This window comes from Lytechinus variegatus, chromosome 5 (assembly GCF_018143015.1).
Source record: "Lytechinus variegatus isolate NC3 chromosome 5, Lvar_3.0, whole genome shotgun sequence".
In the NCBI taxonomy this organism is placed as follows: Eukaryota; Metazoa; Echinodermata; class Echinoidea; order Temnopleuroida; family Toxopneustidae; genus Lytechinus; species Lytechinus variegatus.
This window is the reverse complement of record NC_054744.1, coordinates 20,338,654-20,366,391: the sequence shown is the minus strand read 5'-3', so window position 1 is coordinate 20,366,391 and position 27,738 is coordinate 20,338,654. Positions and strand designations below refer to the sequence as shown.

The 27,738-nt window shown below is 37.3% G+C and overlaps 2 protein-coding genes across 4 annotated transcripts; one reads left to right on the top strand and one right to left on the bottom strand.

The window, feature by feature from the left end:
- Positions 1-317: 317 nt before the first annotated feature.
- Positions 318-23,904, bottom strand: LOC121415685 (very-long-chain (3R)-3-hydroxyacyl-CoA dehydratase 3-like). Of its 3 annotated transcripts, none has more exons than XM_041608989.1 (12): positions 23,801-23,904; positions 14,336-14,461; positions 13,849-13,891; positions 13,248-13,321; positions 11,561-11,734; positions 10,265-10,328; positions 9,566-9,676; positions 4,176-4,303; positions 3,387-3,499; positions 2,603-2,709; positions 1,781-1,912; positions 318-1,014 (listed from the first exon to the last, which is right to left on the bottom strand). In XM_041608989.1, the coding sequence occupies exons 2-12, from the start codon at positions 14,426-14,428 to the stop codon at positions 917-919; spliced, it is 1,137 nt and encodes a 378-aa protein (XP_041464923.1). In that variant the 5' UTR covers positions 14,429-14,461; positions 23,801-23,904; the 3' UTR covers positions 318-916. The 3 variants fall into 3 exon arrangements, with proteins under 3 accessions (XP_041464923.1, XP_041464925.1, XP_041464924.1); XM_041608991.1 differs by having other exon boundaries at positions 10,265-10,325; XM_041608990.1 differs by having other exon boundaries at positions 23,770-23,863.
- On the top strand, positions 17,806-20,488 carry LOC121415684. The gene is made up of 2 exons (XM_041608988.1): positions 17,806-20,058; positions 20,397-20,488. The coding sequence occupies exon 1, from the start codon at positions 17,973-17,975 to the stop codon at positions 19,455-19,457; it is 1,485 nt and encodes a 494-aa protein (XP_041464922.1). The 5' UTR covers positions 17,806-17,972; the 3' UTR covers positions 19,458-20,058; positions 20,397-20,488.
- Positions 23,905-27,738: the final 3,834 nt, after the last annotated feature.

The window sequence follows — 27,738 nt, the reverse complement described above, 5'->3', positions numbered from 1 at the left end:
TATGTTTGAAGCTGAATTATCATGTAATTTTTTTTAAGTCATGGTGAGAATGTTAACAGTATGGATGGACATACATGCCAAGAATAAAGCTTTCGGCTACCATCGTTGATAGGCAGAGGAAACAAAATGCTTTTATACTATCCCATCTTACGCTCCATGCTCCTGGTGGCTAGCCCTACGGAATTGAGAAATATACATTTTTGTAGAGGTTGAATTCTTCAATATGAATACAATTCATTAATAATTCATTTCTTGATAAGACAAGTGATTTCATTGGATGTCACGCAAGGGACAAGAGACAAGTTATTGGGCACTGTAGCAAAATGAGGTAAATATCTGACTGATATAAAATGGCAGATTTTTTTTCTTTCTGAGTATGGAATGTATATGTACAGTTTATACAATCATTATTCTCTCGTCAAATGATACTGCATTTCTTCTGACATCCAAATTAACCAGAATCCACAACTTAATTCCTTCTTCCAAAGTAGTATATTGACCAGTGTACTTATTCATAATGCTGTTTGTAAAATTATGCATGACTTTACGAGAAACTACTTGATATTTTGGGGGCTAAATGAGCTACCTGAAATTGCACCTGGTGTTTAAACAATCTGGAACTGAATTTGGGGTTTTCCTTTTTAATTCTTGACAAACAATGAACTTCAAATTGAAGTATTAAAAAAAATAACTGACGAGTTCATATTACAACTTAGCTGATGATGTGAGTTAACATGACTTCAGAATCTCATTTAGCACAAAAAGATGTTCAAATCATTCATAAAGTCATGAATAAGTTTACTGATAGCATTACAAACTGTTCAAATTTCAATTCATCCACAATCAGTACATGAATCATGATCACAAGTCTTATAAAAACCCTCGTCTAAGTGTTGACTTCCATTATAAACAGCCATTAATTCATCTTGGGCTTCGTTGCTCCAATTCTGATTTTTCTTTTGCCATATTTTTTCTTCCGAAGACGCCACATGTGGGACAGAAGTGTTGGAGAACCTGTAGACAAATAAAAGTAAAGGTTGTACGTTTTCACTTTTTTTTCTATATGAACAATTATGCCATGAATGTGATTCATACACCACTTCCATGGATTGGTCTAATTCTCAGACAATCCATTTGGTCTACTATTAAATTGGACTTATATCCATTTGGTCTCCACTAAAACCCTCTAATATTCAGTTGGTCTAATTTCCACAATTTTAAAATTTCCACCATCCCTTGGATAGCATGTAATATGACTTTAAATGGAGGCACGGTTTAGAGTCAACACCTTTGCACGTTAAGAACCCACTCCACGATTCGCATAGGGGGAAACCCTGGTGGAGTAGTTCACCTCACCCCCCCCCATCAGTGATGTCAGGAAGAGACCTGCGGGTCATAGTGATTCAGTTTGCTTTTTTGCCTCCAAGGCACAGGTGGAGCCAAACAAATAACATTAAATAATAAACTTTGTTTATCATTTTCATTTACTCATACGAAAATTTATTTCATTAACAGTTCATATAACCACAACTAAGCCGTGTTCAGTCCAAGCTAACATCAAACAAGTTGGGTCCAGCCTAATTCGAAATTAGACTAAATAGTAAATGGGCTACATTGCAATTAGACCAAATGGATAGTGGATTAATTGGTTGTTTCAAAGTAGGACTAGTTCATGGAGATGAGACAAAACGGAAAGTAGACGAAACAGGTGTAGACCAATACTGTCGAATCACACCCAAAAAACAACACTATGCAAATAAACCTTTATTCTCATACTTACTTGATACAATAATGATGACATGCAAGTACATGTAGTAGACAAAGTTGAATGACATATTGAGTTGGTTTGGTAGGTGAATACTGAACATATCCGACTCTTTGTAAAATGGCACAGCAAGAAAGACCACTATTACTGTAAAGAACAAACACAATTTAAAAGTGTGACAATATATCAGTGATGGAAGTTTACCCTTTTCTGTAGGTTTTGCTTCAAAGCCAAGTCCACCTCCATAACAATTAGATTTGAAATTATAAAGTAACTAAAGAAAACTAGATGTAAAATAGGAACTCAGGCAATGATGAGTATGTGCCGCTTGCAACATACATGACATATATAATCATAAGCAAATTATGAAACAAAATCACTATTGCTTTTGTAAATTCATATCTGATTATGTTCATATATCAAGTGTTATGCTTATGATTTCATCTATTCATTCAAATGAGCTTGGCATCTGGGTAGACTTAACCTTTAACCATGGACCCTACTAAGAATCCATGCTATAACTTTTTAGAAAGCATGGCATCTCTGTGAATAAGCAACTAGCATATTGTTAGCATAAATGTACATAGACTATAACATCTGAAATTATGTTGAAATGTAATCAAATCTCTATGATTATGTGCATGAAATGTTACAATCAACAGCTTATTAACCCTTTTTGTCTGAAGGAAAAACAATGTCCAATTCTCTATAACAATCAAACAATGAATTCAAACATCCATAACTAATAGGGCATTGCAATTAAGTCAAGTTTCCTTCAATGGCCCATAAGATTAGTGTATGCACCAGTAAATGAGTTGTTGATGGGGGTATACTTACTCTCTGCTAGAAAACCCAGCGGGTATAGTGGAATCCATACTGTGTACCTCAGCCACGTTATGACTTCACTCTCATAGTCTATACACGACAGCATATAAAATGGATACCTGAGAGGTAGAGGGAAGAGAAAGGATTGCTTTCTGGTTGGTTTATCTCTGAGATCTACTATCACGAGCAGCGAAATGGGTTTGACAGTGGGAAGGGGGGACTGAGCCAAAAGTTGAAGGGTGACCCCCCCCAAAAAAAAATCATAATCACAATCAGATGGAAATTTTTAGGTTTTGTTCATGGTTTTGGAACAAAAAGGGGAGGGTGGGGGGGGGGGGGGCTTCCCCCCTACTATGTAGAGACTAGAGCTATATTTTGGAAATAATATTTGGGAGTGACAGCAAAAGTAACATTGGCAATTAATTATTATTACAAATAGTTAGAAATAATCAGACTACTTTCTAAACAAACACAATGCAGGATTATCTGATATTCAAATCATGTTAAACTCAAGAGTCAATTCGGTCTAACTGTCATTAAGTCTACACTACACTTTGACAAATTCCCAATTAGTCTAACTGTCATTTAGTCTAATGCCAAGGTGGTCTTAATTTCACTTTGTCTATTCTTTTGCACTTTGTCAAATAAGATCAAATTTAGATCCATACATTCCCTGTGGCGTTAGTGCAGAGTAGAGTATCAAACCCTGAATCTTGTGATATATAGTCCTGAGACACATATCTACTTGACCCTGGCACCTCTACAGAGTAAGATACGATAAGAGTTACTTGCTCACCTGACTACTTCCACAGCACTCCATACCATGAAGAGGTACAATGTCATACCTTCATTCTTCAGTTCAGGGTCATTCATTATCACAACAAACAAGAGAAAATTCCTTCCAAATACCTAAAGAGAAGAACAAAAGTTTCTGTTTTTACAAGGTCTTCCATCCTGGATGTGCTAACAATAGACCGTTGATTCATATTTTGTCCCAAAGGGGATGGTTATCAGGGATTTCTGAAGACGATGCTTAATTGCCATTGAAGATCTTATTAACAATAAGGAAGAGAACTGTTTTAACAATTATCCCGAAGGAGATCATTGAAGGGATTTCTGAAAACAAAGATTCAGTTTTATTGACAACCCATTGACGATATTAAGGCAGTGAAATAATTTTGAATATCAATGCTACCAATAAAATAGCAAAAAATTAGTGAACACAGATTTAGCATTCCTACTCAGTATTAAGTCAAAATTTGGGAAGTATTCTATTCAGAGACCATTTTGAATCATTTTACAGCACTTACAATGTAGGGACCTACCTTGGGCTGGAGACTCCCCTTAAATATGCCTTGTCTTGCAAATATTGCAATAGCTTCAAATTAAACTAAAATTGTGATTGATCTAAAATTGTGTAGTTTAGAGAAAGGAATTTTATATCAATTATAATTTTGGTATGAATATGATTCTATTGCATCACGTTGAAAGACAGGGCTCTTTCACAATTATGGCTGATTATGATACACCAATACTGGGCCATAATAACAATGAATGTGACTTCCTGATGAATAGATGACCTTACCTGCATGAATACTGTCATAGCACTTGACTTGACTAGTCCCGTCAGGGCATGGACGATCTCAAGACAAGCAATCACTTGTCCCATACCAAGAGGTGTTATCACCCAATCATAGGCAGTGGCAAGGTCCTCTGAAATACAGGAATGGCACATGATTATGAAGAATGAACAGAAATTGCTGTTTTAGTGCAACATTTTAATTTTGTCTTGTAGATGTTAGCAGTGTGTTCATGGGAGTCAGGATAATGTGATGGTACATGTTGCATGCCAGGGGTGACGTGGGTTGGTTTGATAAAGGTCAATAGAACATTGGCCCCCTTCCCTCCCTCATTCTCCCTTCTGTGAGACTGATTGTTATTATGTATTAACTCCAGGGCCCTGTTGTACAAAGAGTTACAATTGATCCGATCAATCGCAACTATGGACGGCCAGCAACGTCAACATCTATTATGCATGTTTGTTCAAAATATTTTCTAGCTGTGATGTATATTCATGCATTCATTGTTTTCTTGAAAATTCACTGCGCTTCTCTTTGCATAAAAAGGACATTGTGCAAATTTTTTGTAGAAAAAAATTATGACACTGATGGATTTCCATAGATTTACAATTGATCGGATCAATCGTAACTCTTTGTACAACAGGGCCCAGAATTAGTAGTGTGTCCATGGGAGTCAGCAATCATGTGGTGGTACCTGGTGAACGCAAGGGGGTGAGAAACACCGCACCCCTCTCTCTCACTCACTTCCTGGATGTACTGATGCTTACTTGTATTTTGTCAATAGTCGATTCATATAGAGTGGTTTAGGCAAAAATATTCAGGACACCTTTGCCTATCCTGAACGTGTGTGTATGTGTGTGTATTTGAGTTTTGTCAGACGTGTATCAATCAGATATGATTATTTACGTCTGGGACCGACCTTTAACGTCACCATCTGAAAGACGTGACCAGGGCTCGAACTTTGAACCTCTTCATCAATTTGTAACTTCCCCACAGCTTGGATTACAGGCGCACGCCACAACGCCACAATCATCCCAAAAGTAATAATAATATTCCGCATTTATATAGCACTTAACACATCGGAACGACGTCTCTAAGCGTTTTACAGATATATTATTATCCCGGTCATCGGATCCTTGCATGCCCGCAAACAATGTATGCACCATCTCCACTCCCTGGGGAGCATTCCAACAAGAGTTCCAAAACTCAATTGCTAGGCATACTACATACCGGTAGGCTTTCGCATCCTACCGGGTACCCATTTAACACCTGGGTGGAGAGTGGCAAATATTAATCACCAATAGCTATTGACCTGGAGAATAATTAGCCATTTTCAGTTAAATTCCCATATTCAATAAGCAGTTAAGTATAATATCCCTTTGTCAGGCATTTTTATTTAAGAATTCTTCATATTAATATATTCCTTAAGTTCAGTACACTTTTTACCATGTGACTGTATGCTGATTGATGTGCTATTCTGATTATGTATGTGAGTGTGAGTATGTGAATGGTATGCATACGTTATGCATATGTAAGCATGGCCGTGATCTGGCAAAACTAAGTCATTTTTTTGGCGTTTTTCAGTTTTTTACTGTTTCTTAAAATTTTGAATACACTCTTTCATCTGGCAAAATTTCAAATCCTAACTCTAATTATTTTGGGAGATTCGAAACCCAGTTTTTGTAAAGTTCTTTCAAAAATCACTAAATTCAAAAGGCAGAACTATGTAAGTCGACTTACAAAAGTAGTTTTTCAAGCTTTGATGATAATTAAAAGGCAAAACTATGTAAGTCTACTACATACGTAGTATTGTTAGAACAAAAGCTTCAAAAGCAGAAGGTGATTTATCAGGCAAAACTATGTATCTCCTAAATTCTGCATTTAATAGCGCATTCGCCCTCATAAATTAAACAGGCTGAGAGCGAATGCGCAGCTAACTGTCTGCATACATGCGTTTACCGAGTATTGTGTGTGCATGAAGCAATGTGTGTAATGTATGTGCTTTGCGTATGTGTAAAAATGTGCGGCAAATTAAAGCAGTACACGTGCCAAACAGGCCATCCATTTGTGGACGTTCTGCGCCATGGCTCCAACTTCGAGATGCAGAGCCTCCGAGGAAAACATATATTGAACTTGGCTCTAGAGAGGATCAAAGTTTCTCAACTGAAACAAGGTAAACTAAAGATTTACTATTATACGGTAGGCCTACCCACTATTCTAGATAACTTATTGTTCGCCTGAAATTGTTAGATCAAAAGCTTCAGTTCACATCTCTGTAAAGAAAAAGACAGTGAGATATGTTCTTTATATGAATGAAATGTTTATTATAAATATTAGTTTTAGGGCAGTACCCAGCAAGTGCTAAAGCTTTTGTTTTGATTCGCACCATACAAGTATTTAAATATAGAGTTTCTGATTTTCTATTGATCATGTTTATGCATGGTTTTTTATTTTGCTATGTACATGTATATATGATTATGGCTAAATAAATGAATCTTGAATGTTCATTTTACATATCAATCTTAACCTGGGTATTAATAATATGTTCAAGTAATCTTACAACAATTGGAATTTTGGGTAAGATTCTGATTTATTCTGCCAAATTCTTATTCAAACTCACAGATGAAAATAAAAATACAATGGCAAGACAGGAATTACACATTGTAACTAAATCCTCATTCATATTGGAATGACAGCTAATGATGGAAAGGCCTCAGTTTTCACTACAGCAGTTTTCTTTTATGGTGACAAAATACCATCACACTGACAGTGTAACTGTTGTCCAGAGAAAGATGGCCAACCCACACAACACTTTATAAAATCAATAGGAAATATCTCAATACAGGATCCAGTCACAATCAAAATCGAACAAGGTCAGGGGAGAGAGGAAGTGAAGATTGGCAAATAACATACAAACTGTTGGTCAAGTTCTTCAAGATCAAGGGGATGTAACAACAGGCAGTTGCTGTGATGGATTAGAGATTCTACATGCAACATTCAAAGGGATAACCCCACCGCACTTGACATTTCATCTCTACCAGATGATCAAGCACCTGGAGAAGGTTTGAGGAGAGAAGTGGAAGATTGGCAGATAACATCCCAGCTGTTTATCAAGTTCTTAAAGATCATGGGGATGGAGCAACAAGCAGTTGTCGTAATGGATTAGGAATTCCAACCCATCTGGACTTAATATTTCATCCCTATCATATGATCAAGCACCATGACCTGCTTGAAGGCAATTGATTGCCAGCATGGTGTGAGGTTTTGTTAGCGATTGATGCACCATCCATATCTATCAAGAACAGTTGTACCCATACAAGTAATTCTACCAGAAATGTAGCTGTAACTCTAGATTGTACTATGTCAATGTTAAACCGTGTATACTTGTAAATCTGTCTGCTATCAATTAAGAAATCTTGGAATGATCCAAAAATATCTAACACTGAAAAGATTGTACATGCTCTCATTTCATCTCGCTTAGACTTCTGTAACTCACTCATGTATAATGTACCTCAAACTCTTTTACAAGTATTATAGAATACTGCTGCTTGAATCGTTATATGTCTCGAGAATTCAATCACAGAACACCATTTCTCAAATCACTTCATTGGCTTCTGGTGAAATATTGCAATTTATTCTAAGATTCCTTTGCTGGTATTTCACTGGTTACTCTGTTCGGTTCAAGCCATACAATCCTTGTCAACAACTAAGGTTCTTTGACTCTTCTCTACTTGTTGTACCTAAAAAATAAACATTGTGGGAGGATCGATCAATTGCAAATGCAGGATCTCACTTTAGAACCAATTGCCACAGTCACTATCCATACAGTGAATTCAGTTAAGACTTTCTTACAGACTTATCTGTTTCCAGAAGCTTTTAATTTGATTGATTTAGTGGATATTCTTGATAGATATCCCTTATGTGTGAGTGTCAACATTTGTCATGTTTATATATATCTATATTTTGCAACAAGTACTATGGTGTCTTTCAATTTACAATTATTTTATGTCTGATATACTTGTGTAACTTAAATTTCCATTTCTTTCTCGACAACAATGTCAATGGTGATGCTTATCTTCAGATGATCAATAATAAAAAAATCGTCCCTGCCCTCGACCGGATTCAGAGATACCATAGACGGTACAGTCCCCTTCAGCGTGTCTGATGGGCACAAAATGGGGCTCCATATTATCGATCAAGAAGTGACAGAGCATCTCACCCAACTATTTGGCAAAGGTTGTCCCGACCCCAACCCTTGACATTTTCTTTGAGAATACCTGAAAGCGAAAGTGTTCAACACCTGTTCTATCAACTTAAGAGCTCAAGAGAGGAATCTCCTATGAGATGGATGCGCTGAAACACGAGAGAGGAAAAGTCCAAAGAGCAGAGCAAGACATGATGAAGAGAGACAGACTGTGTATCGAAAGAGGAGGTGGCCATGCTGATCAATGAACTGCAAGACCTTAATTTTTACTTTACAAATTTTTTGTTTCTATTTCTTTCTTGACAAAAATGTCAATGGTAATGCATATCTTCAGATGATCAATGAAAAAAAATTGTCCCTCGACTGGATTCAGAGATATCGCTGAAACACGAGAGAGGAAATGTCTGAAGAGCAATGCAAGACATGATGAAGTGAGGAAGACTGTGTATTGAAAGGAGGCAGCCATGTTGATCAATGAACTACAAGACTTTCATTTTTACTTTTCAAATTTTTGTTGTTGTTTTGTTTCTGTATAAGAGAGATGACACAGTTGTATATGTACACAATGATCGTAAATAGAAACAAAAAATAACATATTCCTCTTACAAATTTTTTGTCAAAACTCAACTGCCAAGTGACAGATGATTGATGGTTTAGTTTTTTTATGGAATGATTCCTAAGTATTGATTTTATTCATATATATATCATTTTCAACATTATATAATATTCATTTTATTGCATGTTTTTCATTGCAGAGAACATGCATATGACATTCCCATGTGAGTCGATCATGATCATTGATAAATGGGGAGAATTTAACTTTATACAGATAGGTGATAGGAGTGCAAGCCTCTGTGAGCAGGATTTATAAGAACAAATGGGACAGTCTAATTTTACCACAGATCAATTCAATTAATTTACATACGGAAACTCAGTATTTTCCAATATCTTCAATACACATGAAGAATTATAGTTGCTAAAAAAAAGAGTTTGAAATTAAATTTCAAACTCTTTGCCACATATATCTGGCCAACCCTGAGTAAATTTCACTGACAGGCACTAGGAAAAATATGCTAAGACTCATGCTTACTTTTGAGGTTCATATTATGAGGGAAAATATTAGGTCATCCTGTCATAAATATAAAGGGTATGCTGGTTTTCGCTATATTTAAAAAAAAATCTGTATTTTACCTTTTCCATGGAAGATAAATCTCCCAAAACAGTAGACAAAGACCATAGTGAAGATGATCCACTGTATCATGTTATACATGAAGAGATACACAGACTTTATATCACGGTAGGCTGCAAACAACAAAACAAAAATGAAAAGACATAGCAATGAAAGAAATTAATTCAGAAACCATTATTCAAAGGGGGACTTGTATATACTAATGTGTGTACAAATGTCCAGGTAAATGTCACACAAATGTAGTCATTAATCACTAAACTTTCAAAGACCCATGAACACTAATGTTAAAAGAACACTCACTTCAAAAGACTGATTAGTAACCAATAATTTTTTTTTAATTTGGAACAATGTTGTTACAAGACATGGACCAAAACATAAATGGAAAGGTTTAAAATCAAATATATATTTTAGAACTAAAACAAACAAAACATTCTGTCAGAATTCACTGCACAGATAAAAGATTTAAGTTTTGGGGAAAATTGCACTTTATTGGGGAACTGCTCGCATAAGACGTCACAAAATCCCTAACTCAATAACTTTGGCATTCTTTGATGGATTTTGCTGAAACTTCAGCTTATGTTTTTTATAATTTGTCTGTTTTCATTAAAACTAAGTCAAATGCACGGTTAACTTCCCCTTCAAGATCGAGAGGTAGGCTATATATACCAATATCTAAAGAGAGATTTTGGTCACTATCATACCTTGTTTTTCAGCATCCTTGAGTTGATCTTCTAACTGCTTGAAATGTTCTTCCTGCTCCCTCTTCTGAAAAAAAAGAAGATAATTCCTTCTTTCATATTGATATTATAAAAAAAAATTGGGAAGTAATTTTGTACAAACCAAACTTTATAGCAAACACATGAAAATAAGGTGCTTATCTCTTTGCCTGTTACATTCCACTTGCGGGACATACAGCAGGTCTAAGATTCAAGTTCAACGTATGTACAAACATACCCATAGATGGGTGCATCCCACATCCATTACAACGTTTTTAATGACAATGTTTCCATTAAGATTTTTCGAGAAAAAAATGATTTTTTTTAAACTGCTTTCAGAAATATTCTGATGAACTAGGATGGTCCTTGCTTTAGTAGATCACAGTGCAATTTGTGGAGATGAATATATTACATTTTTATTTCATCTTACACAAGCTTTCTAGTACATTTTATAACTAAGTACATTTTGCAGGCATTTACAATTTGTTCATGACTTGCTTATAAGTGGAGAAAATCAATATTAAGTTCTTCTATTTATTTATTTATTTCAATTCTAATAGCTTGTACAAATTTGCATATAATACCAAGCACATCAAAGTATGAATAGATGGAAAGTCTATTCAGAAGCACCCAGGGTACATTGAATAGACAGGAAGTCTATTCAAGCATATCCTTGGTATAAATATTTCAATAGGAGTTAAGTTCATTGTCTGCTTTCTCTCTATTGAAAGTCTGGCTTCAATCCTATCTTGCCAGGCTAGGTGTAACCTTATTGTCATGACTTTAGTACGTAATGATAGCTAATGAATACACCTTCCCAATGAACTTTAAAAATAAAAAAAGTATTTTTAGTGGTATTGGAATCCCTGTTACATAGGAACTTGTAGACAGAAGATATAGATGAATGTCTCCAAATCTATGATATTACCAGAGATGCTATTGGAAGGAATATTAATTTCTATTCAATTTCCTTACAATAAACTGATCTAAAGTTATGGCTAGCTGCATGAGGAACAGTTTACAAGATGGCACTATAATATCAATGTGGCACAGGGGAATTGTGTACGTGTAGGTGACGTGCCAAGAAAACTATGCCAATTCAATATACGATACAGCAGATTTCCACAAGATGACCAAAGAAATAACAGGAGTATGATGTATCTAATCAAAATATTGAATTTCCACTTCTTTTATGGAATACATACTTAAAACGTGCTGTAACTTTTATAAAAGAGGTGCCAATTCCAGTAAAAGTAAAACAGCATGGTGAGATTTACTAACCATTTTTACATCCTCATCCTCTTCTTCATCTGATTCACCACTTCTCCACCGATCAAAATCAATGCGTAGCCAACGAGGGCGCTCTCCGCTTGTCAATCTTGGCCAGAAAGAATGGAGAGATTTCTTGCTGATATTGAAATCAACTTGTCGATCAAGAACCCGGAAAGCACTAGCCTGAAAATTGAAGAAAAAACGAGACATATATGTATTATCTAAGAACATAATTAAAGATAAGGAGAAGTGTGTATAAAAGGAATAATTACTAGTATAGAACAAGTGGAATGCCTCTGGCCGTCTCACCTGCATCACGCGGTTCAATATAGCAGCAGTGCTGACTTTGAATACTACTCTAACTCGCACAAGATGTTCAGTGATACATGGTTACTCTTATGTCCACTTTTTATGAACGAGACCAATAAACTTACAGAGATATGATGGTTATTCAACAAAAAACCCCAACATGGCCAAAGTTCATTGACCTTACATGACCTTTGACCTTGATCATGTGACCTGAAACTCGCACAGGATGTTCAGTGATACTTGATTACTCTTATGTACAAGTTTCATGAATCAGATCCATAAACTTTCAAAGTTTTGATGGTAATTCAACAGATACACCCAATTCGGCCAAAGTTCATTGACCTTTGACCTCGGTCATGTGACCTGAAACGCGCACAGGATGTTCAGTGATATTTGATTACTCATATGTCCAAGTTTAATGAACTAGACTAATAAACTTTCAAAGTTATGATGGTAATTCAACAGATATCCCCGATTCAGCCAAAGTTCATTGACCCTAAATGACCTTTGACCTTAATCATGAGACCTGAAACTTGCACAAAATATTCAGTGATGCTTGATTACTATTATGTCCAAGTTTCATGAATCAGATCCATAAACTTTCAAAGTTATGATGGGAATTCAACAGATATCCCCAATTCGGCCAAAGTTCATTGACCCTAAATGACCTTTGACCTTGGTCATGTGACGTGAAACTCATGCAGGATGTTCAGTGATACTTGATTAACCTTATGTCCAAGTTTCATGAACTAGGTCCATATATTTTCTTAAGTTATGATGACATTTCAAAAACTTAACCTCAGGTTAAGATTTCGATGTTGATTCCTCCAACATGGTCTAAGTTCATTGACCCTAAATGACCTTTGACCTTGGTCATGTGACATGAAACTTTAATAGGATGTTCAGTAATACTTGATTAACCTTATGGCCAAGTTTCATGAACTAGAACCATATACTTTCTAAGTTATGATGTCATTTTAAAAACTTAACCTCAGGTTAAGATTTGATGTTGACGCCGCCGTCGCCGTCGGAAAAGCGGCGCCTATAGTCTCACTCTGCTTCGCAGGTGAGACAAAAAGGACCTCATCTTACTATATCTGGAATCATCATTGACTGAAAAATTGGATTCCTTTGTATTTTTCTATATACAAAACCTAGCCAAGTCTATTTTTAAAAAATATTTTGAAAATATTATTTTTCGTAGCATTCACCCATAAATTTTGTTAAAAGCTTCCAATGAGAAAAACAATGTACCAAGTAAAATCTAATTATCAAACACATTTACTGTGGTGAAAATAATATTCAAATAAAGAATATCAGAATATAAATTGAAAGAAATCTTGATCAAAATAACAAAAATCTAGTGAAATATCAGTTCACTACTCACATCAGGATCTACGTCCTCATAGAAGTCAAGAGAAAACTCATACTGGTGGATTCCACTCGCACCTTGACCATAACCTGTTCAAAATATTGTTTTCAAAAAAATGAAGTTATCGATAATGACTGCAAAATAGGTCATGTTTGATCAAATATGGTCCAAAGGCAGCAATATCAAACCCACTGATCTTACATATTATATGGCCTCCAATTTTCGTGGATATTGGTTAGAAATATCAAAATACTTTCACCCAAAATGAGCATTCTACTAGCTGTTTAAAGCGAGTTAAAGGCAAAAACATAATTTCACACACCTATTAGTTTTTTTTTATTTTTTTTATAAATCACCTTAAATACAATAATGTATATTGACCTCCAGTAAAAACCAGATCTGAAATAGCCAAAATAAAATAGGGTTAAACCTAAAATAAATTGCTTGTCTTATAATCATGTCACAAGTGTAATTAAGTTTTAATGGACAGATGTAGCCTATAGTCTCTCATGCATTTTATTGATAAATTTTCATGTTTTCAGGCAAATCTTTGTAAATCTGGGAAAATTACCCTAGTGATAAATTATGTCACTATATCCATAAGTTTTAAGCTTACCTTTAAAGGTCAATTTCCTAGGTTTGAGTTCCACTTCTGGTGACTATAAGATATAAAACATTTCAGAAATTTTGTAACAGCATAGAAATATATTCTCTTTCCTCATCTTCTCCTCTTACATCATCTGTATCTTTCTTAATCTCCTACTTTATCTCCTTCTCCGCTACTTCTGTCTCCTATTCCTTCCTCTTCTTACACTTCCATTATCTGTCTCTTACCATCTTTCCTTCTCATCCTCCCTCTTTTTATTTTTCATCTTCCACTTCTCTTTAAACCTCTTCTCCTTTCACTTCCCTCTATCTCCCACTCCAGGGGGCCGTTTCATAAAGCTGTAAGAGCGATTTTAAGAAGACTGGTGAATCTTTCTTACATGCTAAATCGTCACCAATGGATATACCATTTACTACAAGTAAGGATCACCAGTCGTTCTTAATTTTGAACAGCTTTATGAAACACCCACCAGATTCTTAAAAATTATGCAACTTACTGAGACATCATTGAGGTCCACCTTCAGTGAGATAGCCTTCTCTGTCTGAGCCCAGTAGACCAGGGGATGATAAAGGGTTTGGGATGCCATCATCAGATCCAGTACTCTGCCTCTCTCCTCCAGTCACTGGGTGTCAAAATACAATGAAAAGATTTTTTTTCTAAGTAGCTTTAGAGGAGCTTAAGAAGAAAAATATAAAAAAATAAAAAAAAAAAAAAAATATAAAAAATATTCAGAATCAACGTCAGGCATATTCTGACTAAATAAACAATAGACTTAGACAAATCGCATATAGGAACATGCCAAAATAAAAAAAATGTCAATTCATTCATGTAGATGACAAAATAAATACAGATATCGCAAAGTGAACATGTTGGGAAATAATAAAGGTCTACTTCTGAGTCATTAAATAGCTCGAGTTTGGGCTCCTGACGTCATAATAGAGCCAGCCACTACTCCCATGAAGCTATTTTATGCCCCCTCCAAAATGACATCTACATGATATCGTATGTTACATATGTGCAGGTATGCCTAATTCAATGGAGATGTAAATTTCTAGGCCCGTTATAATGATTGACGGAATAAATTACGGTTTTAATCGATCGAGAGGCGCGTGTCGCGTGCCATGCTTGTGAATTTCAAGCCTAATGATTGACATAAAATGCTGCTAATTATTTCTTGGCACGTGCATCTCACTCTCGTAGTGTTTGCCCACGTGGTTTGGAGAGGGTGTGTTGGATACATGGCGAAAATGTATTGGCCTCGTGAAAGACCACTCCAATCCCTCCCCCCCCCCATTTAAGATCCAAAAACTCAATCAAATATCTTGTCGCTTTTCCTATCACTTAAAGTTTTAATACATTAATGAATCACAGGCATTGGGAGTTCATTTCACTATACTTTTGATTTAAAATTGGATATGTTATACACCTGCATTCAAATTCACATGACTTTTATTCATTATAAATCGTATTATAATGGAGAACTAAATAAATAACTATTCGTGAATATACCTATATGTTGTAGTATAAATAAGGTAAACTGATTCTTTGATGAAAAGTGAGTAAATGCAGATTTGAACAAGTTGAGTGTTGGATATGTGAACATCTTGCGGGGGGGGGGGGGGACCAGTTGCCGCCAAAATTGTATGGAAGCAAGAGCATCGCACAGGTGCAGTTCTGCAGGAATATTTTCATTCATGAAAAATTATGTATATTACATCACTGGGTCGCGGAAGTGTGTGTGCCTGTTCATTTTCAGTTACACACTGTTTGTGGGAAATGAATAAGCTGTGTGATTGGTCCATTCTGCGCATGATTAGAAGATGGAAAATACTGCACTTTGATTCGTCCATTACGCGCAAGCGCATACTCAGTAACTATTTTGACCAATGAAAAGCTGTAATAGCGTGACGACAAAACTGATTCACTAAGCTCATGATTATTCATAAGAATCTCGATAACCTTATCTGGCGTGTGGTTCACCTGTAGCTACTATCTTTCTGAATCTTTCAACTGCCAAAAAATGTCATCCAGGAATCGACAAATATATATACTTTGGAGAGATATTCAGGATATCATCGGAGAAGCAAATTTATGGCCGAGAAGAATTAGACGATGTTTTTGGACTAAGAATCTAAGACATTGGGAAAGGTGTTTAGGGCTATTCCACGGTTACTCACGTTACATTTGGAGACACCTTGACTCATACTTGGACCTGTAACTCCATTATTATTGATAGGAACTAAACATCTTCTTATCACAACAAAGTACACAGTCTGACTATCCTTTGTATAAAAACAAAACTTGGGAAATTTTATTATGCTCCTGGCAAATCTTTGGAATGTGTCGGTTACTCACGTTACATGATTTGGACATGCATTAAATGAAAAGTCGACATAAGTGAAAAGTCTCCTCATGCAAGGCTTTTATGAAAGTTGATTATATCTATTTCAAAGAAGTATATTAGGGAGACAAACTTTGTATATAATTAAAAAAATAAAGAACACATGGTTTTTACTTGGGGTGCAGATAATGTGGTTACTCACGTTACGGTTACTCACGTTACATTTTGTCCATGTATGGTTAACAACACACGCATTAAAAATTCAATAATGTGTGTAAAATTCATTGCTAGGAACATCAAAAAGATATTTTATACCAAAAATTGGAACAATTGGAGCTTTATTACCAGGGTGTAGGAGGGAAAGTATGATTTCGCTTACTAATTATGCATAAATTAGCATAATCGCTTAGTACCAATTTGCATGAAATAAATTACTGTATAGTATTGTAGATTATGTCCAAGACAACCTGCACGCAAATTTTCGGCGTGATCGTGCAGCCAATGGCCGAGATCTCAAGAAGGGCCTGGGAGGCCCCTGCCCCCCCCTCCGGGCCATATCAACTCCCAAAATACCCCGGTCTAGATAGGGTTACAGGTATAAAGGGCATTCAATGTGTTGTTCGAACACTCGGAAGTTTGGTTAATCAAAACCAAGCCTTACTAATGCACTCTCGCATTGTGAATACTTCTACTAATATTCATTTTTTTGTGTGATTGTATGACTACTGATATTTTGATGAACAAAGAGTCACATCAAAGAGGTGTACCCTCATTTTGCTTTTAATTAATCAAAAATAACTTCACAACTCACCATGAGACTTAAAACTTGACATCCCACAGAAAATGTTACCTAACTGATTAATTTTTACTGGTTACTCACATTACATGATGGTTACTCACGTTACAAAGTTACTCACGTTACAGTTTTTCTTCATCATTTTTATAAAAAAATTGTACTTTTTAATGATTTTGATAGTCATCACTGTGTCAAAGATTGTTTGAAGGAAGAGAATTTAAAATCCCACCAATTAACTGTGAAGAATTTTTCTCTCAGAAAACAAAGTCAGTTTTTTCGGTTACTCACGTTACATCACCTCAACAGGTTGCAATATTCAGTTTTGAATGAGTACTACAAATTTACTTGAAAAGCTGTTGTGTATTTTAAGTAATTTGACCCTTCTAAACTTCAGAAATATATAAAGTGGTATGTTGTTGCAATAACAAAATGGTAATAAGGCATATTTCATTTTTCACTATTTTTCTTGTATTTTGGTACAAAATGGAAGACACAACTTTTGACCATTTTTTTTCCAAAGTATACATATGAAAATAAACTTTTTATTTCTTGTTCCTGAAACTATCATGTATGAAGGACTTAAAGTATTAAAAAATTCAAGAAAATATTGAATTTGAATTTTTAAGCTCATGTCCACCAACCTGTGGAATTGCCCTTTAGTTTCAGCTTTTGTTTTTGTCAACGGCCTGAATCCCACAGTGTTCATGGAATGGGCTAACCTGTATGGATTATGCCGAGATAGAGCAGCTATTTCGCCTATACGAAGAAGGAAGGAACTATCGGATATATGCATGGAATATCTCGACAAAGCGGTATGAATAAATAAAGGTAAGTTTTATTCTGCAAATCTATTTCATGCATTCATATGAATATTCATAAGCCCCATTTATTTTATTGGGTATAGGTAGGCGTTGTCATATTATGTAGATCTTTGCCTGAATTAGTGATATTGATTACAGCTCCCGCCAATTTGAGTCACTCCACACTAAGTCGTCGATGAAGAAGTATATCAACATGTCTTGGTCAAAGCGAGAGCGAGATCCATCCAACATCGGATTGCCTCATTTTCGCAACCCGTTTTCCTTTCATCTGCTTTTAGCCCAGAGTGATGACGTCTTGTATAAATGGCTAGAGGACAATCGTTTCATCGCATCGCAGATATTTTGCGAAGTTTGCAAAAGGCCTTGCAAGGCAATTAAGAAAGTTGGAAGGAGAGGAGGCAGAATCTGGAGGTGCCGAGGAACTGTGAGATGGCCTCATGAGAAGAGTTATTCGGGCCACTCGTTTTCACTTTTTGAGGGAACTCATTTTGACGTCCGGGAGATACTCATCTTTTTAAGAGAGTGGATCTTAGGATCTACGCTTCACCGCTGTGCTGTGGAATCCGGGATGGATTATAAGAATTCCGCCGTGGACTGGGCGAATTTTTTGCGCGATCATTGTCGTAAATTCGTCCATGACTTGTATTACGAGTTGGGGGAAAAGCTTCGAGGAGAAGTCGAGATTGATGAGAGTCTATTTGGGAGGAGGACCAAGTACCACAGGGGAGATCCTCGCGGACTCAAGATATGGATCTTTGGAATGGTCGAAAGATCTACCAACAGGATTGTACTCTACCCCGTTGAGAGAAGAGATGAAAACACTCTGCTTCCATTAATCGAAAGGCATGTGGAAAAGGGGTCGACGATCTATTCGGATGGATGGCGTGCCTATTACAGGCTGAATGAGATAGGATATCGCCATTTCACTGTTGAGCACTCCGACACATTTGTGCAGAAATATCGAGATACGACAACGGGAGAGGCAACCACTGTTCACACCAACACAATTGAAGGTGCCTGGAAGAGTGGAAAAGATCACTTCAGGAGAATGAATGGCTGCAAAGCATCGACATTCGAGTCACATCTCTGTGAAGTAATATGGAGAAATAGGAATGCGGCAAGCAAACGCCCGCTGATCCCTGCGTTCATGGATTTGATAAGGGATCATTATCATCTCAGAGGAAAGCCCAATCTATGCATGAAAGTTCCTCTCTTCGACACATGGCACGCAGACAAGAAAGACAAGCTAATGAGAGAGGAATTAACAGGCGACACCCCTGTCAGGATAGATTCTCCTCCAAGAGCATCGCCCCCGTTGTCTCCCAGAGACGTCCCCGGACCGTCAGGCATCCATCCACAAGCCGCATCATCCGTGCCTTCGTCACCCTCGATTCCCACCGTCAAGCGCGTCCTCTCGCCGAGTTCTAGCATCGCCAGTCCATTCCGTGCAACATCGCCATCTTACGGCCGAAGCAAGAAAGGCAAGGGGAAGAAGAAGCGTAAGAGTGACACGGTTACTGGCACACTGCATCATCCTCCCGGCTTTGTACCGATTGACAAGAAAGGGAAAGCAAAACTTCAGAAGGACAAGAGTGTCAATGTGTATGATAGGCAAAACTTCGTCGCAGATTGGGGATCAGACGACGATGATTTCCAGTAAATGAGTTCCAGAAAACAAAAAAACAGTGTTCGTGTTTTTAACAGTTAAATGGAGTTTTAATTCAGACTGGTTTTTACAACTTTCTAGTTACAGGCCTAATTTTGTGGCAATTGGAGTTTGGAAACTTTGTATTAATGACTTTGAAGAAATGAATTGTTGGATTTTACTACTCTCATGATCATATGGATATAAATTTGGATCTAATTCACATTTCGGTAAGACCATAGTTATAGTTACTGTCAATGATGTAAATTATTTTTGAAGAAGATGTGTACTAATGCTTGGTTATATTAGCTTGTGAAAGGGACTTGTGCATTTTAAAACATTTTATTCATGAAAAGTGTCATTTTAGATTTAAGTCCATCTTTTCTGATCTATATCACATTTCAATTTATTTAGTAAAATAATCAACCATTGAGACATATCGGCAAAGGGCCTATCACTATATATTTGAATTAATCAATTTTGTAAAACTTTTATTTTCCAGGATCTCTTTTGGCAACACCCTGGTTAATGACATGCTCTACATTCTTCCCCTCAACTTGATATGACAGCAACAAATTTTCAGAAAAGCTAATCATCCGGAATAGCCTATTTCCTGGTAAGTTGGTAACGAAACTCCTTACATTAATGGCAGTGACTCTCACGCTCACTTTTCAATGAGTTTCAGTTAGATTACTAGTTAGACAAATATGATCGAGGCCTTGATTATTTTATTTTGTCAGCAAAATTAAAATGTAATTCTCGATTCCTACGAGTAATGAAATCTGTGCAATTATGAATATGGATTTAGGCCCGAAACACCTAGAAAGCCCTATCCCTTTTCTACAATTCATTTAGTTTGTCAATCTGCATTATCTTGTCAGTTAAAGGAAAATGTGATAGTTTTGCGTATAGCTATGGGCGATCTACTAAAATGATATTACTTTTTTTAAATAGATATCCTCCGCCGGTTTGCCTGCAGGAACCTTGCTGACTTCGGCCGACAGCGAACAACGTGATCCCCTAACCGCCAAAACCTTCTCCGAACTGCCCTTCACCGACAAACGAGGAACCGGACCGAGGAAGAACGGTAAGAATTTTGTCCTCCTTTTTAATTAGACAATTTCAAAGTTGACTGGATTTATCGTTCTCTTTACTCCACTTTTTTAACGATACGCACGGTAATTAACCTGTTTTTCCGTCAACCCCTCTTTTCCCTTCTCTTCAAACCACTCTGCCACTTTTAGACAGTAGGCTATCCACTAAATAAATCAATTCAAACTGTCTATATCTTTATTCTCCTTTTTGACTCCACTTTTTTAATGATACGCACGGTAATTAACCTGTATATATTCCATTAACCCCTCTTTTCCCTTCTCTTCAAAACCACTCTGCCACTTTTAGACAGTATAGGCTATCCACTAAGTAAATCAATTCAAACTGTCTATTTCTTTATAATCCTCCTTTTTGACTCCACTTTTTTAATGATACGCACGGTAATTAACCTGTATATATTCCATCAACCCCTCTTTTCCCTTCTCTTCAAAACCACTCTGCCACTTTTAGACAGTAGGCTATCCACTAAATAAATCAATTCAAACTGTCTATATCTTTATCCTCCTTTTTGACTCCACTTTTTTAATGATACGCACGGTAATTAACCTGTATATATTCCATCAACCCCTCTTTTCCCTTCTCTTCAAAACCACTCTGCCACTTTTAGACACTTGGCTATCCATCCACTACAATTTCAACAAGTTTATCAGGGCGCGACAAACCCGCTTGCCCGGGGCAAGTGAAAATGACGTGCGGGCAAGCACTTCTCAAAGTCAATTGCCCGATCGGGCAGTTGTTGCGTCTTTTTTTTGTACCGTACCTCGTTTTTCCATAAATCATCCAAAATCCACACTCAAAATCATGAATAAGCCTAAAAAATAGCGAGTAGCGCAGTTTCAAATTCCGAAATTGCGTTATTTTTTCTGTACCACGTATTTCCATACATGGTACCAGCAGGTATGAAAAAAATCAACGCAATGGCCGGGAAACAGTTGAATGTAGTATAGGGGTCCATTATGACTACCACCATGTGCAATTTCTAATGCACATTTTCCCTCCTTCCGATATCACGATTCTGTGATAAAATAATTAGAATTACACAGGAAATAAATCACAGAGTCTAGTAACCTCGCATTGGTGAGTTGTCATTCGGCTTTGCTTTTCAAAACGGCCTATTTAGTATTAACATCCAAAATAACTTGCCGTATTTGTTAATTATAACTTAAAATTCATTTGTTTCCCTTTTTGAGGGGATGAGGTAAATATCAGACAATAAATCACCAAACAAAGCTCCATCTATTTTACAAGGCCGGCGGGAGGCTCACACACGTGCGCATACTAGCTAGCCAGTCTGAGCTCTGTCTCTCTGCCAGAGCTCTGGGGGACAATTCGCTCAGTAAAGGCCTCAATGATGGTGATTTTCTGTTTCAGAGTTTACATTTCGGGTATATTATTCAAAATTTCCTATAAAGTTTGATGATTTCTTCATTGTCATGTATATTTAAGTTATTAATGAATACATTCTCACCAAATTTAGACTCCCCCATAGAGAAATGCAATTTTCGTAGAAGTCTGCGTTTTCAAAGAACTTCAGGAAAAGTTAGGGTATGTGGGCCTTTATTACATGGCCGAGTACAGGTTATTGTACTGGAATAGGCGAAGTAGAAATCAGATATTGAATTCATTTATATCAACTCAAGTTCAACTCACAGTCACACCCACACACACACACACACACACCCACGATTCTAAGCATAGTGAAAAAAAATCATACAATATTAAACAATGTTAGTAATAATTCATTAATAAGTGAACAGGTATTCCTCAAAATAGAAAAAAAAAGTAGCATGTGAAAACATGTAGATAAAATTATTGATTGAGTGGAACATCATAAAATGATGAAGAAAAGACTTGATGGTTTCCAACTAATTTTTTTTTTAAATCAAGGAAATATGGAAAATAAATGACCATTTCATGGATTTAAAGATGCAAAATGTGAAATTTTAGCCACTCCACTTTTGATGATAAAATAATTTTTTCCGAGTCAATAAAGAGCTGAACATTTTTCACTGGCTTTCTTTATAGTTTCCAACTATAAATGAAAGCAATTCTAAGGAAATATGGTATGCAGGTAGCCATTTCATGGATTTAAAGATGCAAAATATGAAATTTTAGCAACTTTTGTTGAAGGGTTTTTTAAAACCTTAAATACCCATAAAATATCGATTTTTTTCTCCAAAATAAACGTAAAGACTCAGGCCTACGTTGCTGAAAATATCCTTTTCAATGTGTGTTCTTTTATACTGGACATGATTCTCAATTGTTATTTTGTATACCTTAATAAAAATAAGAGTAGTGCCGTCATAATGAAAAAATTATTTAAAAAATTGGGCAAGCAGTTTTTTCTATCGGGCAAGCAAATTTTTTCATCACTTGCCCAACAGGGCAAGTGACGAAAAATTTTTTTGTAGAGGCCTGGTTTATTATTTATCTTCCTTTTTGACTCCAGCTCGTGTTATCGCGTGGCCAAAACCCATAGACGGAGCCAAAAAAAACGATAAAACTAAGATTCTAGGTTTTATTCTCCTTTTTGGCTCCGTCAATGGGTTTTGGCAACACAATAACACGCGCTGGAGTCAAAAAGGAAGATAAAGTAAGTACGCTGAAAATTATTGTGTGTGACTGTGTATGATGATATCATATCATCTGGGATGATCCATTATGATTTGGGGGTGTGATGATGCGAGAGTTATCATGCAATGTCGTGTCAACGGAGAAATTGTCCCACGTGCGAGAGTCTTGTTCGCGGAGAGCGAGCCGAGCGAGTGAGCTTGCATTGAACGAAATAAATCTATTGAAAGTCAACGAGGCGTAGGCCGTAGTCGTGCTTAGTGAAATTCAGGTACTGTATACTTTATGGCTCCAGAGTCAGTATTCACGATATGGCCCATGCTTGTGTTTTTTCCCCCTTTTCTCTCTCTACTTGTATCTTACTTTACCCCCCCCCCTTCCCGCATGGGCTGCGAAACTAATGTAGAAACAACCTATATTTACCGGCGATTTAGCCCATGTGCAATTTAAATAGACGCATCACAGAAACGTGATAACCTATGCTTCTTTGCATGCATGAAAAATCGCACGCATCAGCATCGTAAAGTTGACAAGGGTCTCATTGCTTCACCAAGACAAGTGTGCAAAAAACACCCCTGTAAAATTTGAGTGAATGGACTTCATACAAAAATTCTATAATCTACATGAAAGACATGACAATCACCGTTTATGTTGTGAATAAAATGTCTACTCACGCCTTCTACACAAAAAATATCCCGTGAAACTTGTACCGGCACGGCAGTCAGCTGCAGAAAGGGGGCAGTCCTAACTGTGCGACCAATAAAGATTCGTGTATGGTGGTGGTGTATATCTCATGTATATTCGTATACATGTATACATGTATGTACATGTATACATGTATACATGAAAGACATGATATCTCATCATGATATCTCATGTATATTCGTATACATGTATGGTGGTGGTGTATATCTCATGTATCTCATGTATATTCGTGCATGCTCTTTAACGATCATAGAGATGTATACTAATGTAACAGTAAATTTTACTGGTTCTATTTAATCTGTACTCTTACATTTGGCTTTCCATACTTTATTGTTTACATTCAACTTGTTTACTTCCATTCCAACTCATCGCATCCTTCTTTCCATCCTCACAATCCACATACATTGTCATTATCTCATCTTTCATTCCATCTCCACAATACATCTCACATAGCAACACAGGTTCATTGCATTTCATTCATTCATTCAGTTTCCCCTCAGTCATGCTTCCTGGTTTTCCATTAGCTTTCCACTCCACATGGTCTTATTGTTTAATTCTCATTAGGATTCAGTTTAACTCATGATCACCCTTCTCTATTCTCTGATTGGTTCTTATTTTTAAATAGGGTTAGTTCATTTTATGGTTCATACCATTTTCCTTATATTTGATTGGTTGATTTGTATGATTATCCAATGTGGGTACATTGGCAGAAGAGAAGATTCGAAAGTAAAGTCAGTGCTGATCTGGACTTCATCTTGTCAACTTCTAATTTATTTTGTGTTCACCCTATCTTCAGTTTAATAATTTTAGTTTAATTAAAGGAGAGCTTAGTTTGATTGAGTACAGGAGAGCATAGGAGACTGAGTTTGGAAGTGTACAAACGGTCATGTTACAACTGGTGCCAGCGGTGTTCCGTTGTTTTATCCGGACCTGATCCAGCCACGCCCTCACTTCATATATTTTTACTTCCAGTCTATGCCATTCCTGTTTTGTCAGCATCAACATTTTCTCCCTCCTTCGTTGTACTTTTGAGCTCCACCCTTCTTCATGTATTTTGATACATTATTATTGGTGAGTCTACCTACATTTTGTTTGTATTTTACACCCTACTTCATTTGATGACAGTATATAGTCCAGCTTCCCAGCAGCACTCATTTTTCTAGTCATTTACATCGTAACTCCTGACTAGATTTTGTAATATTTTTGCTACATCCTTGTTTTGATGTTGGCTGAGTTGGTCGCCCTACTTCATCTGGTGTCTTCCTCTCATATGTCCCGACATATACCAGCTATTGGAGTTTAGATATAAGAGTTCTAACTCTTGTTGTATATCTCCCTCCTTCAGATGTAGTTTAACTGATATAGATCTCTTTGCATCCAAACAATCTGGTGGTATATCTTCCTCCTTCATATTGGTGCTCAGATCTTGACATTAGCTTTGTATCCAAGCACTGAAGATCTATATTTAATTCATTTTTCTCTACTTGAGACAAGTATTTACTAGAGAAGAAAAGTAAATCTCCTTCCTTCATAATTATACGAATACCTCAAACCTATTCGCCTATTTCATCCTTCGTCGACATACTCATGTTTCGAATTGAATTGCCAGAGTTTTTCTCTGGCGAAGATGGAAAGGACTTTAGACAATGGGTTAGGAGATTGGAAGTAGTTGCAGCGGCTGACTCATCAGTGGCCGACAAGCTTCAATTTGTCCTTCCCTCCAAATTGACAGGACCTGCTTTCTCTGTATGGGAAAGTCTTCCTCCAAGTGAACAGGCCGACTTTAAACAGGCCAAAGAGAGACTATCCGCAATTTTTGGTCGGTCAGATTTTATTACTACATTCCAGTCATGTATTACAGCTCGAGTGAGGCAGCCGGGAGAGCAGATCCCTGTGTATGCAGCTGCCATTGCATCATTGGTCGAGGAAGCTTTTCCTTCTTATGGTGATAATGCCAAGGAAGGGGAGAAGTTCCGAAGATTTGTCGCTGGCCTGAGCAATGTTTTACAAGTGAAAATCCACGAAATGGGAGCAAAGACTTTCCAAGAGGCTGTCGAATTGGCTAATAGAATTGAGAGAGCTCATATTTTCGGCAGACAGACCGATACCCCCAGTGCAGCTGTCTCTCCATCCGAGGAAACTTCTGATCACCCTTCTCTTCAGAAAGTTTTAGATCGTCTGGAAGATCTTGAGAAGAAAGTTTCTTCACTGACACTTCACCCTACATCTCCTCGTACCCGAAGTAGAGACAAATCGCCTCGTTCTCATTTCAAAGAGGACCGACATCGAGCATTCAGTCCTAGTCCAAGGCGGTATCCTGATTTCCGACGGGAAAGAGAGACAAGCCCCGTTCATCATGGCTATGACTCCCCAGATTATGAGTATCATAGTCGAGAAAGAGCAGCAAGCCCCCTCCATCGTAATTATGCTGATAAATTTCGCCAACGATCGCCGAGTCCTCGTCGGAACTACAATGATAATTGGCGACGTTCACCGAGTCCTAGTGACAGACGAGACAGAGGAAGAAGCCCCCTCCGTCGTGATAGATACTATGATGACTATCGCCGACCTGAACGTCATGGTAATGTGGATACATCCTTTCGTCCTCATTCTCCACGGAGAGTACATTTCTCTGATAGGCAGGGAAACGACCGTTAGTTGATGTTGTGGGCCAGCCATCAACTACCTCACCAACGGCCCCACCTATTGCTAAATCAAGTCTGCCCAGCTCAGTTTCTCCCTACATCCCTATCATTGTTGAATGCAAGTACATAATGGCTTATCTGGATTGTGGCTCTTATATTTCCCTTATTAGTAATGAACTTTGGTCCAGCATACCTAATAATTACAAGGGGCAAATGCAGCCAATATTTTGTCATGCTACTTCAGTAACCAGATAGAACCTTGATGTTATCGGAATAGTTACGCTCACCCTTCATCTTGGAGATAGAAGCATCCAACAACAATTCCACTGTGCGAGAGATATCAGTCACCCTCTCATCTTGGGTTGGGATTTTTTTTCTCAACATCAAGCTTCGATCTCGGCACAGACATCTACATTTGAGATGCCGGGAATGTCAATTCCTCTGGCGGGCAAGAGACAAACCACCCCTCTTCGAAGTAATGCCTTACTCGTTGACTCAGTATTCATCCCATCAATGTCTGAGATGAATGTTCAAGCCAGACTACAGTCTCAACATGGCGTCACTCCCGATGGTTATGACGGACTATTCGAGCCTCAGATGAGAGAGCACCTTTCTTCTGCTGCTGCAAGGTCCTTATGCACAGCTCAGAATGGTCTTATCACAGTCTGTCTTATTAATCCAACAGATGATGATATTCAACTTCCGGCAGATTCACATCTTGGTCAGTTTTATTCGGCGACTGGTCAGGATGATGAAGAGTACAAGATAATTGAACCGGTAGTGGCTTCAACGCAGAGCATTTCTTATAAGATCACTGATCTTCTCCCTTCTTCGGGTCTCTCAGACGAACAATATCGCCGAGCTGAACAAGTCCTTTCAGATTACTCTGAAGTGTTCAGCAACTCTGCTAGTGATATTGGTCACACTCACTTAGCTAATCACCGCATACTCACAAGTTCTGAAGCCCCTATAAAGCAACGGGCATACAGAACATCGCCTGCTGCCAAAGTTGAGATCCAACGTCAAGTTGATGACTTACTTGAGCGTAACATCATCGAAGAGAGCCATAGCCCTTGGTCCAGTCCCATTGTACTCGTACGAAAGAAAGATAACTCTTTCCGTTTCTGCATCGACTATCGCAAACTCAATGCGATAACGATACGAGACTCTCATCCTATCCCAAGGCAAGACGACACGTTAGACGCTTTGAATTCCTCATCCTTCTTCAGTGTAATGGATCTCTCAAGTGGTTATTGGCAAGT

What these genes read in the sequence shown, in the direction of transcription:
- LOC121415684 (XM_041608988.1), top strand. Translation starts at nt 17,973, where the DNA reads ATGAAGAAGTATATCAACATGTCTTGGTCAAAGCGAGAGCGAGATCCA.
- LOC121415685 (XM_041608989.1), bottom strand. Translation starts at nt 14,428, where the DNA reads ATGATGGCATCCCAAACCCTTTATCATCCCCTGGTCTACTGGGCTCAG. An exon ending in TAGGAAATTGACCTTTAAAG is followed by an intron (nt 13,322 to 13,848) that starts GTAAGCTTAAAA and finishes TATTTTGAACAG; the next exon opens with GTTATGGTCAAGGTGCGAGT. An exon ending in AGTGCTGTGGAAGTAGTCAG is followed by an intron (nt 2,710 to 3,386) that starts GTGAGCAAGTAA and finishes TCTACCTCTCAG; the next exon opens with GTATCCATTTTATATGCTGT.